The sequence below is a fragment of the Hemitrygon akajei genome, chromosome 23 (genome assembly GCF_048418815.1).
Source record: "Hemitrygon akajei chromosome 23, sHemAka1.3, whole genome shotgun sequence".
NCBI lineage: Eukaryota > Metazoa > Chordata > Chondrichthyes > Myliobatiformes > Dasyatidae > Hemitrygon > Hemitrygon akajei.
Genome location: NC_133146.1, coordinates 39,153,168 through 39,167,267, shown reverse-complemented (window position 1 = coordinate 39,167,267; position 14,100 = coordinate 39,153,168). Strand labels below are relative to the sequence as shown.

The 14,100-nt window shown below is 39.0% G+C and overlaps 1 protein-coding gene across 1 annotated transcript; it reads left to right on the top strand.

Moving 5' to 3' along the window:
* The first annotated feature begins 447 nt into the window (after positions 1-447).
* Positions 448-14,099, top strand: LOC140715040 (free fatty acid receptor 4-like). Its single transcript, XM_073026768.1, has 3 exons — positions 448-987; positions 11,704-11,832; positions 12,667-14,099. Exons 1-3 carry the CDS (start codon positions 448-450, stop codon positions 13,087-13,089), a joined length of 1,092 nt encoding a protein of 363 aa, XP_072882869.1. The 3' UTR covers positions 13,090-14,099.
* Position 14,100: the final 1 nt, after the last annotated feature.

The following is a 14,100-nucleotide window of genomic DNA, read 5'->3' as shown; positions in this document are numbered from 1 at the left end:
AGTCTGTGCTGAATGCTTACTCTCACCTAGTCCTACTGACTGCACTCAGTCCATAACCCTCCATTCCTTTCCTCTCCATATACAAACTTTGTACCTATCCAATTTTTTTTAAATGACAGGTTAATTTATAATAGTTTCAGATTTTACTTCCTCATAAGGCAGTGATATGAAATCAGTAATCCAAGGGCAAAGATATAAAATGTTATGTACTAAAAAAATATTGAGATTATGATCATATCATTTTATGATCAGTAGCCTTTGGTAAACATATAAATGGTGGAAGATGCCAGTTGAAAATGTTCACATTCTGTAGTAGGCTAACAAAGTAGCAGATCTTTTGAACAAGTTTGGATTAAATCTGAAGAACTTTGAAACAACATATGTTGATTTTGCTCCTGCAGCTCTTTCCAGGTACAGCTCTGTATTGTGCTCAATAGCATCCTGAAGATGGAGCTTAATTCATTTAACGGACAGAAACACCACCAGGTGAACAGATCATTTTTCCAATTTTTTTCTGAATTCAGGTCTCCTGACCAAATCCTCACCGTCACTATTGAGACAGTTTTACTCGGGATAATTTTATTGATCTCCTTGTTGGCTAATGTTTGCATGATTGTGCTGATCATAAAGGGCAAGAGGCTCGCCAATTTTCAGTGCCTTGTACTGAACCTCTTCTTGGCAGATATTGTGTTTGTAGGAGTCATTCCATTCATCATCGTTGTCCGTTGGACTGGATCCTGGACCCTTGGACCGTATGTGTGTCATATTCTGTTCTATGCTATGGCCACAAGTGGTTGTGTGACCATTATTACCTTAGCTGCCATTAGTATTGAAAGATCCATTGCCATTCTGAACCTGCGCCTAAAATCTGCTCTTCATTTGAAGTCGATGACTGCAGTCATGTTGACCATTTGGCTATTTTCGGCCCTTACATCCCTGCCACTATGTATATATTTTCAGATGATGAGCGTTCAGTTTAATGGCCAGGTAAGATTGATCTAAAATATCTAATGCATGTTCAACACAAGGCAATCTTGAAATGTATATAAAAGTTTGATGAGTCTAAGCGTATCACAGATGTTTTCTTCTTTGTTTCAGCTCATTTTCCTGTTGAAAGATCCACATTTTGATTAGGTCTCTATAAAATGCTTTAGGAACAATGGTGTAATGGTGGGAAATGTGGAATTTTCTGCTCTGATAGTGCTACATAAGTTTTTGAATTCCCAAATCCTAATCAACTAGCGATGTAAGAACAGATGTGATTTAGATCAGAATTATTTCCTCAACTTTGTGCTTACACATGTCTGTGGTTTGAGGTGATTAGCTATGCCAGAATCAAACACTAAATTTCATATTATTTGCTGGTGTTTGAAGATCATTTTCTAAGATAAGAATTGGATACCATCTATGGTCCCCTATCATGTCAGCTGTTCTAATATGTTAGAGTTCATGAAAAATCCCAAAAGATGGAAATCTGGAATGAATATAGAACTGTTATGAGAAATACACTGGGTCCTCTCCTCCATCTAAAAACAGAACAGTCAAATCAACATAAGATATCAATTCAAAATAATAGCCTGTTTTCTTGGCAAAGAGGTGTACATTTCTAGTATTTGTTTTTATTCAAAGGCACCAATTTTTAAAAGGGAACAAGGATCCTGGTTAATGCACCTTTCATGCATTTTGTCACATGCACATTTGTAAAACCAGCCCTTGAATCCATTTAGGTTAGATAGGGGGGAAAAATATTAAAAGCCCATTGCTCTGCAGTCATCTCCATTAATTTGTGACTACTCAGCTCAAGAATTGTTTGGTAAAATTAAATAACTTATTAATTCAAAAGGATGCAAGTATTTTTAATCATTCAAATTTTATTATATTGATCAAACATATTGGCATTCCTACTAAAATATTCAGAAATTCTTACACCTTATTATGCAATAAATAATGTAAAATAAGCCAAAATGTTATTTTCAAACTTTTCCTCTATTAGAAGTGCTTCAAGAATATATACATAAGAAAGTAAAACTTTATCACATAAAGCATGTTGACAGCTGAATAATAGGAAAATATGCAGTTTTCTTTCTTGCCTGTACTTGCTAATCGTAGCTACAATAGAATGAAACAAGACATCTGGGAATATGCCTAAAATGCACCACCTCTATACATTGCATTATCCCCAAGGAAATAATTTTAAAACAAGATTGAATTAAGTGCAGTCTTCGATGCCCAAGTTGTCTCACTTTGTGCGCAACAAGACTGTCATTTTATGACAACACATTTGCTCTGTGTGATTTTTTTTATGAGTTAATCACAACATGCAGCATAGTGCGGCCCATTATGGTTTCATTATATCACAAGGTCCTTCACAGAAATAGGTGGAAAAGTCAAAGGTTTCTGCATTGATGTGATATAACATTAAAGTTACATTAATTTGGAAATGGTAGTATGATTTATTTTCTCAAGGGAGGGATCTGAGGTTGCTTTGAACTTTGGTAGTGTAATTGCAATTATATTCAATACTTTTTAAATTAAAGTTTAAGATGCCATGTGACTAGTTTGACTTACTTTAAGTGCTTGTGTTGGCCATGATTCAAGGGGCTTTCATCCTGGGGTCTACAGTCCACTTAGTTAATGGTAGGGGTCCATGGCATAAAAAAGGTCTACAGGTTCTCTCTGGAGGAAATTATGCAGTGGTATTCACCAGGAATCAGTACAGGTCCTCCCATACTGTAGGTGGGTTGTAGAATTGTTGGGAACATGGGAGGATAGGCTACATGAAACCAAGTGGAACATGGCTGAAATTCTACACAAGTACATTACGCCAACCATTAGCAAGGAAGAAAATGCTGATGGAGTCTTAGCAAAAGAAGATGCAACTAAGGTTATAGATAAGCTTTTTCATAGCTTGTCACACCAAACAGTCAGCCATTCTTGTCTGGCGCGTGGTGTCAGGATTGGTCTCCTTTCGGATTAACCGGGTCACGGTATGAACGTTCCTGACCCGACCCTTGTTTTTTACGAGGCCAAGTGGCTAGCTCAGCACTCAACCCGGCACAGATAGATAGGTTAAAAATCAACAGACAGAAGAGCACAGAAAGTTTATTTACATTTAGCATGTATATATTACCATTTCTGATAGCTACATTCCAGGTTGCTGAGGAAAATAAGGAAGGATATTGTAGGTTTTCTAGCTATATTTTACCAAAAATCCGTAGATACAGGGCTTACGGCAGAGATCTGAAAATTCGCAAATATTGTTGAAAGAAGGATACAGGGATGAATTCTGTTTCTGCAGACCTGTAGGCTTAGCCTTGGCGATGGGAAAAGTTCTGGAAACAATCATCAGGAACACAGACAGAAAACCAGAATCATCTCACCTCTTTTTTGTATGTTTGTTCTATGATCTGCTGGCCAGTGGTGTAGTGGCAACCACACTGGAATTTGAAGCGAGTGGTTCCGGGTTTGAATATGCTCTCCATCTGTGCTGGGTTGAGCATTGAGCTATCAAATTGTCCTCATAAAAAAACAGACAAATGCTAAAGAAACAGCAAGGTTGTTACCCCATGCGCCAAAAGGCGTGGAGAGGAACACCATAATATGATCTAGAAATACATGGTCCTGAAGTAGTATAAATATTGATCACATTATTTACTTTGCTAATGACTGATAGCAGATTTCTAGATCGTTAATCAGCTGGTTTAGATTTGCCCTGCTCCTTTGTGGGTAGGACAATAAGCCAATGCTGGAGAGATAATAATGCAGAACCATACACAAACCTCTTGGCGAAAGATGTCTGACAAATCTGATTAATTTTTTTCAACAGATATCCGAAGTAATGGGAACAGAATGTACCTGAATGCTTATAGGACTCCCACAATTCTATCACCTGCCTATAGTATTTCATCAAATCCTTCATAAAACATTGATATAAGCTTAAATGCATAGAGTTCAAGATATATTACTGACCTGGTTCCCAAACTTGTGGCACAGAGAGTACAGATATTGGACAGGTGATCACAGCAGAAGGATCCATGTTGGGATAAGTGGCATTGTAAACAACATCTAGAGATGTAATAAACTGCTTAGAGACACTAACAGATTAACAAAAATGTGATGAGTGGATTTCAATGTATGTAAAGCATTGCGAGATCAACTGCTTTAAGACAGAGCAGCGTAATTACTAAATGGTGAAAAGTAGGAATTAAAGAGATTTATTTAAAAAGAGACATTGATTTCTCTAACATCCATTAATTTCTCTCCCTCCCCCTCTCTCTTTTCCCATTCCCTATTCTGGTTCCCCTCTCATCCCTTCTCTTCTCACCTGCCCACTGCCTCCCTGTGGTGCCCTCCTCCTTCCCTTTCTTTCATGGTCACTTGTCCACTCCTTCTCCAGCCCTTCATCTCTCCCACTTATCACCTTCCAGCTTCTTACTTCATCCACTCTATATCTTCCCTCTCACCTGGTCTCACCTATGGCATCCAGCTGGTTCACTTTCTCCTCCCTCACATTCTTATTCTGGGTTCCTCCCCCTTCCTGTCCAGTCCTGTTGACTGTTGGCTCTCCTCCAGAGATGCTCCCTGAATTGCTGAGTTCCTCCAGGACTTTGTTTGCTTTGCTAAAAGAGAGCTAGTGGGTCTCTGTACACAGATCATCATTAAAATATTGTGAAATTGTGCAGAAGATGAAGAGAAGTGGCATGAATGTTGTGGTTTTGGACTTGGTACATGGGAGTAAAAGTTATGCTGCTACCGTATGATGACCGAGCTATGCCACACCTGGATTACTAAGCAGTTTAGAGCACTGTGTAGGGAAAAAATACATTCACATTACAGTGAGACTAATATAGATTCAGAGGGATGATAACTGGACTGTAGAAGCAAAATACAGATGCAGGAAATCTGAAATCAACAGAAAATGCTGGAAATACTTGGTAGGTTGTAGGTTTTAGATGAAAGCTCTTTGATCTGACATGTGAACTATGCTTGGCTCTCTAAAGACATTGCCTGAACTACTGGGTACTTCAGAATATTTTTGTGTAATTGGACTCCACACATTAAATTATAAAGAGCAATGATAACAAACAGGGTCATTTCCCCTGGAATTCAGCAGTAAATTATGATTTGGCTGAAGTATCCGAATCACAAAGGGGGCTGAAAGAGTAGGTAGAGTTGGAGACTTCATGACTAATGGGAGATTGTCTAAAATTTAGAGCCAGGTTCTTCAGGTTCTGGTAATTAGGAACGAAAGGCAACGCATATTTAGCAGTTAAATTTAAACAAGAGGTTGATCATGTTTTGTTACTAAAAACATTAAGGGAAATAGAACAAAGGTAGGTACACTGATTTATTGCAGATCAGCCAGGATCTAACAGAATAGCAGCAAAGGTTTGAGGAATTGAATACCCTTGTTTTTGTCATTTTATCTGAGAAATATCCTCACCCCCTGAATAAGTCATGTGAACTTTCTGTTACATATAGTGGCAATAAAAAGAATTCACCCCCCTCTCTTGAAAGTTTTCATGTTTTATTGTTTAACAACATTGAATCACAATGGATTTAATTTGGCTTTTTGCCACTAATCAACAGAAGTCTCTTTCATGACTTGTGACTCAGTGACTTGTAAATTTTCTTGTATCCATTTTCTGACTTGTGTTTTTCAGTAAACTTTTTGTGGAGTTGCTTGGAGTATTCTTTTGTCTTCATGGTGTAGTTTTTGCCAGGATATTGACTCACTAGCAGTTGGACCTTCCAGATACAGGTGTATTTTTACTACAATCAATTGGAACATCTTGACTGCACATGGTGATCTCCATTTAGCTAATTATGTGACCCCTAAAACCAACTGGCGGCACCAGTGATGATCTGATGTGTCATTTTAGAGGGGTGGATATTATGCAATCAATTATTTTGGGTTTTATATCTGTAATTAATTTAGATCGCTTTGTAGAGATCTGCTTTCTCTAGATCTGCTTTCTCTTTGACAAGAAAGAGGCTTCTTCTGTTGACCAGTGTCAAAAAAAGCCAAATTAAGTCCACTGTGATTCAATGTTGTAAAAAAAAACACGAAAATTTCCAAGGAGGGTGAATACTTTTTATTGGCATTGTATTCCCTAGAGAAATTTATTTCCTCTTTCCTGTAAGGATAGCAACAGTGTACACAGTAAGTCCAGCTGTGGTTTCAACAAAGTCTTTTAGAATTCAACAAGACTTTCTTAGTCAGATATTCCAACCACATGCAGAAGACAAATATCCTATTTGCTGACTTATTTGCTCACTGTACCTGTGTGTTAACATCCAAGTTCCTCTAGACGTGAGTACATTTTAGTTTTTCACCACTTAACAGTAAGTCATATTTTCTATTCCTGCTATCAAAGTGAAACATTTAGTATTTCTCTGTATTATACTCAATTGTCACCTTTGTGCCCATTCACCTAATCTATCTAATGACAAAATACCTTGGCTGTTGGAAAGTAGAAGAATTCAGATTAGGTGATATTTTTACTGAAAATCTGCAAACAATCTGCAAATGTGACCTTAAACTTCCACTTTATTTGTTCGTCTGTCTTTTGCCTCCTAAACCGTCTCCGAGGACAGCTCCTGATCTTTCAACTAGCCACACTACAGACACAAAATATAATTTGACAATTTTAGGGACACAAGAACCTGCAGATGCAGAAGGATTCAGCAGGTCAGGCAGTATCTAAGGGGAGAGATAAGGCAGTTGATGCTTTCGGTCAAAATCCTTCATTTGGTCTAGAAAGAAAGGAAAATATATCTAGTGTTAAAAGGTGGAGGGAAGGGGTGGAGCAGGAACTGGTAAGTGACAGATGGCTCCAGGTGAAGTGGGGGAGGTGAAAGGAAGGTGAGAGTTGGAATAACGTCAAAAGCTGGGAGGTAATAGATGGAAGTAACTGGAGATGATGGCATGTCATAGCTGAAGGCAGTGGTGACGGTCAGATAGAGAAAAGGTAGAGTAATGGGAACCAGTTAGCTCAAGAGGAGAGAGAAAAAAAAAAACAAGAGTGAGAGAAAAGAGATGTGCAGAGTGGAAGTTTTAAAATTTGACCTTTTTGCAGCCAGGTTGGAGATTGCCAGGCAGAATAGGAGGTGTTGTTCTCCTAATATTCATTTTCCTGTGACCTGGCAGGGAAGAGGTCATGGACAGACATGTTGATGTTGGAATGTGAAGTGAAATTGAAATGGCTGACCCTGGCTGACATTGTGGTTGGAGGTACTTGATGAAGTTGTTTCCCCAATCTGTGTCTGGTCTCACCAACGTAGGGAGGCCACACCGGGATTGTCGGATAAAATAAATGACACCAATGGACTCAAGTGTGAAGTACTAACTCAACAGTAAGGACAATTAAGGCCTGAGATGGGTTGAGGGCAGAATGGCAGGAAATGGAGGAGATATGGGAGAGGACACCACCAATAGCATCCTTCAATTAACCCGCATTCTACAGACCTTTTTTCAGTTCATTATTTTTTGCCACATCTGATCCACTACTATTGATGTCACTCTCATCCACATCTCCCCGACTTCCCACATTTCTGCTCTCACCTTATTCCATTTTCTCTTCCCCCCAACCAGGAAGAACAGGGATAGAGTTTTGTTAGTCCTCACCTACCATCCCACCGGCCTATACATCCAACATATCAAAGTTCAAAGTAAATTTAATATTAAAATACATATATGGCACCATATATTACCTGAGATTCATTTTGTTGCAAGCCTTCATAGTAGAAACACAGAAATACAATAGAATCAATTGAAAAACTACACACAAAGACAAACAACCAATAAAGATGACAAACTGTGTAAATACAAAAAAGAAAAAAATAACTAATAATAATAATAAATAAGTTGTAAATAATATTTTGAACATGAGTTGTATAGTCCTTGAAAGGTGAGTCCATAGGTTGTAGAATCAATTCAGTTCTTCATAATCGTTCCTCACAACTTCCGTCACCTACAGTGAGGCTCATCACCAGGCACATATTCATTCTCTTCAGCGACTATTTTCTTCGTAACTCCTTCATCCATTCTCCACCAGTAACCAGAACCTTCTGGTAACCACTCTGTCCCTTTCCCCCCTTTTTCCATTTTCTCTCTCCTCCTGATCCAACTGGTCCCCATCATCCCATATTTTTCCCCTCCCCTACTTTCTCCATCTACCCATCGCCAACACTTCTTCTGCTGGTTCCCTTCCCTACCTCTTTCTGTTCCAAGTTCCAACATCCTCTCCTATGACATTCCATCATCTCCACTCCTTTACCTCTTCCACCTATTCCAGCCCTCGCTTGCCTATCACCCTCTCATCCCAATATACCTATCACTTGCCAGACCTTGTTCAACCCTTCCCTCACATTTCCATACTAGCTATCACACCTTCACATTACTTTTCAGAGCAAATTCAGTCCAAAGTGTCAACTCTCCATTTCTAGCCATTGATTTGTGCCTGACCTACCAAGTTCTGCAATCACCCTTAGTGATGTCTGACAATTTCAGAGAATGAGGATTTCCAGCATTTGTATTCTCCACCTACAACAATGTTTTGGCATTTTCTGCATTTTCACCTTCTGCACTTTTTTATTTCATGTTATCACTTCTGTTATTGGATTTCTTCTATCTTCTATTGCCTGGCAGGACCGTTCTTTTAAACCATATGACCATACAACATAGGAGCAGAATTAGGCCTTTCAGTCCATTGAGGCTGCTTCGCCATTTCATCGTGGCTGATCCATTTCCCTCTTAACCCCATTCTCCTACCTTTCTCCCATAACCTTTCTATCTCTGACTAATCAAGAACCTACCAACCTTCGCCTGATATACACCCAATGACCAGACCTCCACAGCCACTTCTGACAACAAATTCCACAGATTCACCACTCTCTGGCAAAGGAAGTTCCTCCTCATCTCCATTCTAAATAGACATCTCTCTATTCTGGTCCTAGACTCCCTCAACATAGGAAACATCCTCTCCAAATCCACTCTATCTAGGCTTTTCAACATTCAATAGGTTTCAATGAGATGACCCCTCATTCTTCTAAATTCCCACAAGTAAAGCCCAGAGCCATTAATTGCTCCTCATATGATAAGCCTTTCATTTCAGGAATCATTCTCGTGAATTTCCTCTGAACACACTCCAATGTCAGCAGATGAATCTTCTTTGAATCCTGTCCAATGTCAGAACATACTTCCTTAAATAAAGGGGACCAAAACTGCTCATAATACTCCAAGTGAGGCTTCACCAGTGCATTCTAAAGCCTCAGCATTTCATCTTTGCTTTTATTTTCCAGATCTCTCGAAATGAATGCTTTCTTGGAGCTTTTTAAAGTAAACTTTAATCCCAACATTCTGCCTTGTTTGGTATTGTTGGAGGAAATGATTTTGCTCTTAAGCTGAATGATTTGCGTATTTTGGCTTTTATTTCTCTTTTAGCCAGATGAATTTTGTTGCTTAAATGGAAAGATGCCGCTCCACCTACTCATGCCCATTGGTTGATTGATGTTACGTCATGTTTAAATCTAGAGAAGATTAGGTGTTCTATTGCTTTACCTAGACAAAATTTTTTCACATTATGGGGACCTTTTTGGAACTACTTTCAAAATCTTTGACTTATTCAGCAATGATGATGGCTATTATATGTTTGAATTTATGACTATGTTCAGGATTTTTTTCTTTTCTTTTAACCAAACAGCTTTTTTTTTCTCCTTTTCTTTTTTTTTGTTATGGGGTTTTGATTTTGTTTTAGATTAGAATAAAATATACCTTTTCAATATTACAGACAGACAGACATACTTTATTGATCCCGAGGGAAATTGGGTTATTACGCTTGGGATATTACGCTTAATTTACTATATACAGATATGGGGCATTTCAACTTTGTTTCTGTTTTCATAATAGCATAATGTATTTGTATTCGTCTATGCAAGTAATCAATAAAAATATTGAAAAAGAAAAAAGAAATGAATGCCAAAATTTCATTTAACTTCCTAACCACAAACTCAACCTGCAAACTAACTTTTTGGGAATCCTCCATGAGGATTAAAAAAATTTCTATTCATTTACACATAGTCTATGCATTTATTTCTTCTACTAAAGTGTATGACCATATACTTCCTCACATTGTATCCCATTTCCCTAATTTGTCCAAGTCCTTCTGCAGTCTCCCTGCTTCCTCAAAACTATCTGCTCCTCCACCTATCTTTGTATCATCTGCAAAATTGGCCACAAATCCATCAATTCTGTCATTCAAATCATAAAAACATATAGAGAAGCAGTCCTTCCATCAACTCCTGCAGAAACCATTAGTCATTGACAGCCAATCGGGAAAGTCTCCCTTTCCACTCTTTGCCTCTGCCAGTCAGCCAATGCTCTATTCATGTTAGTGTCTTCCCTGTAACACAGTGAGCTCTTACCTCATCAAGCAGCCTCATGTGTGGCACCTTGTCAAAGGCCTTATGAAAATCCAACAACACAACATCTACTAGTTCTCCTTTGTCTGTTCTACTTGTTATTTCTTCAAAGAATTCCAACAGATTTTTCAGGCAAGATTTTCCCTTAAGGAAGCTATGCTGACCTTGGCCTACTTTATCATGTGCCCCCAAGAACTCCAAATCCACATCCTTAACAATCAATTCCAACATCTTCCCAACCACTGAAGTCAGACTTACTGCCTATAATTTTGTTACTTCTTCTTCCCTCCCTTCCTGAAATGTGAAGCGACTTTGTAATTTTCCAGTCCTTTGGAAACTTGCCAGAATCTATTGATTCTTGAAAGACCCACATTCGCTTTCAGCTACTTCTTTCAGAACCCTGCAGTGAAGTCGATCTTGTCCAGGAGACTTATCTACATTCAGATCTTTCAGCTTTCCAAACTCCTTCTTCCCAGTGATTGCACTCACTTCTGCCAGCTGACACTCAAACTTCCAGCACACTGCTAGTGCCTTCCACAGTGAATACTGATTAAATATACTTATTCAATTCATCTGCCATTTCCTTGTCCCTGTTACTAACTCTGCAGTGTCATTTTCCAGCAGTCCAATACATACCCTCTCCTCTCTTTTACTTTTTATATATCTGAAAAATGTTTGGTAACCTCTTTGATAGTGTTGGCTAGCTTAACTTCATATTTCATCTTCTCCTCCTTTAGGTCTTTTTAGTTGCCTTCTGTACGTTTCCCAATTCCCTAAGTTCCCACTAATTTTTGCGCTATGATATGCCCTTGCTTTTGCTTTTATGTTGCCTTTGACTTCCCTTGTCAGCCACTGTTGTGTCATCCTGCATTTAGAATACTTCTTCTCCTTGGGAAAGTGTCTATCCTTTGGAATTGTTCCCAGAAACTCCAGCTATTGCTGCTCTGCCATCACCTCTGCTAGTGTACCCTTTCATTTAACTGTGGCCAGCTCCTCTGTCATGCCTCTGTATATCCTTTTTGTTTGCTCCTGGTTCCCAAATTTTTCTGCATCTTAAACTAATTCACTGAATTTGTCCTCCAGACTACTTCTTCCAGGTTGATTTGTCTGATCTAGATGAAGATTAAATGGTACCACAATCACTGTGGCACATATAAGCTTCTCCTATTTCTTAGTTCATACTTTTGATTAGATTCATCATAGTGTATCCAGAGGTTAACCATTCAGTTGGTAGAATAATTCTACATTCCATGTAATACAATGCTTTCTATATTTAAACAGGTGTATCAGATTTGTACACTGGTTTGGCCAAATATGATGCAAGAAATCATTTGGGATGTATTCTACAGCCTGGTTGAATTTGCTATTCCAGGAGTAATTATTGTCATCAGTTACACAAAAATGTTAAAGGTATCTGCTTTTCATTAACTGTTGTACATTAAAACACTTAATGCTGGAAATACCCAGCAGGTCAGGCAGCATTAATGGAGAAAGAAATATGTAGATTTCAAGAGCAAGACTTTTTCATTAAAACCTGCTGTAGTTAAATAAACAAAACTTTTGTTGAATACCAATTATCCATGAGCAAATAAGTCCAACAACGTAGATGTCTCAAGACATAAAATTCAATTTAGTACAAGCTCTGGTACTTTTCGAACTCAGTGAGCCAGATTGTGCTGGACATAACAGGCTGCTCAAAGGTGCTGCTTAATGTCTTGCACAGCTCATGGTACAGGGCTGTGCACTTTCTCACATTGATCAGCACCTGCAGACACTCACTATAGTGCATGGACTGTCTTCTGGAGTCTCCCGCTGTCCCGTTGGGCCCCTGCTCTGAGTCATTCACTGTCAGGCATGGACCTCCATCTGTTTTCATCTCCAGTTCTACACAGACCCCTGCTTGGAGTTACTCTCTGTTGCACAATGTCCACAGCCCAGAGTCACACACGATACTACACATTCCTTTGCCCAGAGCCATTCATTATCCCACGTGGCCAACTGCCCAGACTCACACACTGTCCCTCTCAGTCCAATGCCCAGTTACCCACAGTCCCTTGCACAGAGTCACCCACCGTTCCCACAGCCCTCTGCTCAGAGTCTCATTTCATCCACCTGGTCTCTATTAGCTATATTTGTAATGATACCACTTGCTTAGAAATCTGGATTAATAGCTTTCCGTATCACAGATTGAATGCAAGGTTTGACAATGATCTTTCACAGTGGAATGATGTAACTTTTATGCAGATTATCAAGACTGCCAAGAGAAGACTGCAAGCCAACAGGCCGAGCTCACCTTACCAACAGCAGATTCCAGTTTCCAAACAGGATTATCAGCTTTTCCGCACTCTTCTGGTACTCATGATCTCCTTCTTTATCATGTGGACTCCAATTTTTCTCATTATCTTTTTGATTCTAGCACAGAACTTTAAGAGTGACTTGTTACTCTCGTCCACGTGGTTTTTCTGGGTTTGTGTATTTACATTTACCAACTCAGCTGTGAACCCTATTTTGTATGGTTCCACTCAAGTCAAGACCAAACGGCAACATGTACTTCATTTCTTCCATTTATCCCATTTTAAAAAACGTAGAAATTTGGCCAAAGTACACGCACTAAAGAAAGCCAGAAGTCAAGATCAACAGACACCACCTTCTATTATTTGTAACTAAACTGTCAAGTAGGAGAATTGACCTTCACAGAGTTAACTACATTATTGAAATTTGACCAAGTCCAGTTGGGTACCCTCAGGTGTGAGACCTAATTTCAAATCAGAATCAGAATCAGGTTTATTATCACAAACATATGTTGTGAAATTTGTTGTTTGCAACAGCAGTACTGTGGCAGCCCACCCAGGAGAAGGAAACTCTGATTTGAAACCCCCACAGCCTTGTGGCCAGACCCACCCATGGGAAAGGCTTTGGGAGTAAACCCTGACGAAGAAATCCAGAGACAGGGTCCCTAAGGCAGTTTGATGTTGTTTACAACTTCATTCTAACAATCTCTGTGATGACACTGGTGCCAAGCTGCATTGGCGCTTGCCCTTCCCTTGGACTACATCAGTGACGTGGAGAGGGGGAACCCGCTGCATGGGCAACAGCCGGTTCTTCAAATCTTCCAGCCCAGGCTTGTGCCCTGGAGAGGACACTGTCCACCAGAGGCACAAATCCATGATCCCCTGGGATTGACGGCTGTCTACTATATATAATATATATATTATAAAGATAAATAAGTAGCACAAAAACGGAGCAATAAGTGTGAGGAAGTATTTACAGGTTATTGACTGTTCAGAATTCTGATGGAGGAGGGGAAGAAGCTGTTCTTAGAATGTTGAGTGTGGGTCTTCAGGCCCTGAGCACTGGGAGATTAACAATAAATATTGTTATATGTGTATTGTATTTGTCTTTTGGCGATTGTTATTGTCTTTCTTATTAAATCTGTGTAAGAAGATGTCTGTAATAACATCATTACTGGAGGAATAATGCATAATTAAATGCTCTTCCTACAATTCCCATCATAATAACTACAGACAGATAGGATTGGTAGGTGTATGAAGACTATGTAGATTCTCCAATTCGACAGCTCCATTGATATTTTGTTAGGTCAACAGGAAACTTTCTTCCTGTTGACCTAACTAATCTGTGATACTGACCCTAATTAAAATAGAAGTAAGACTTATACAC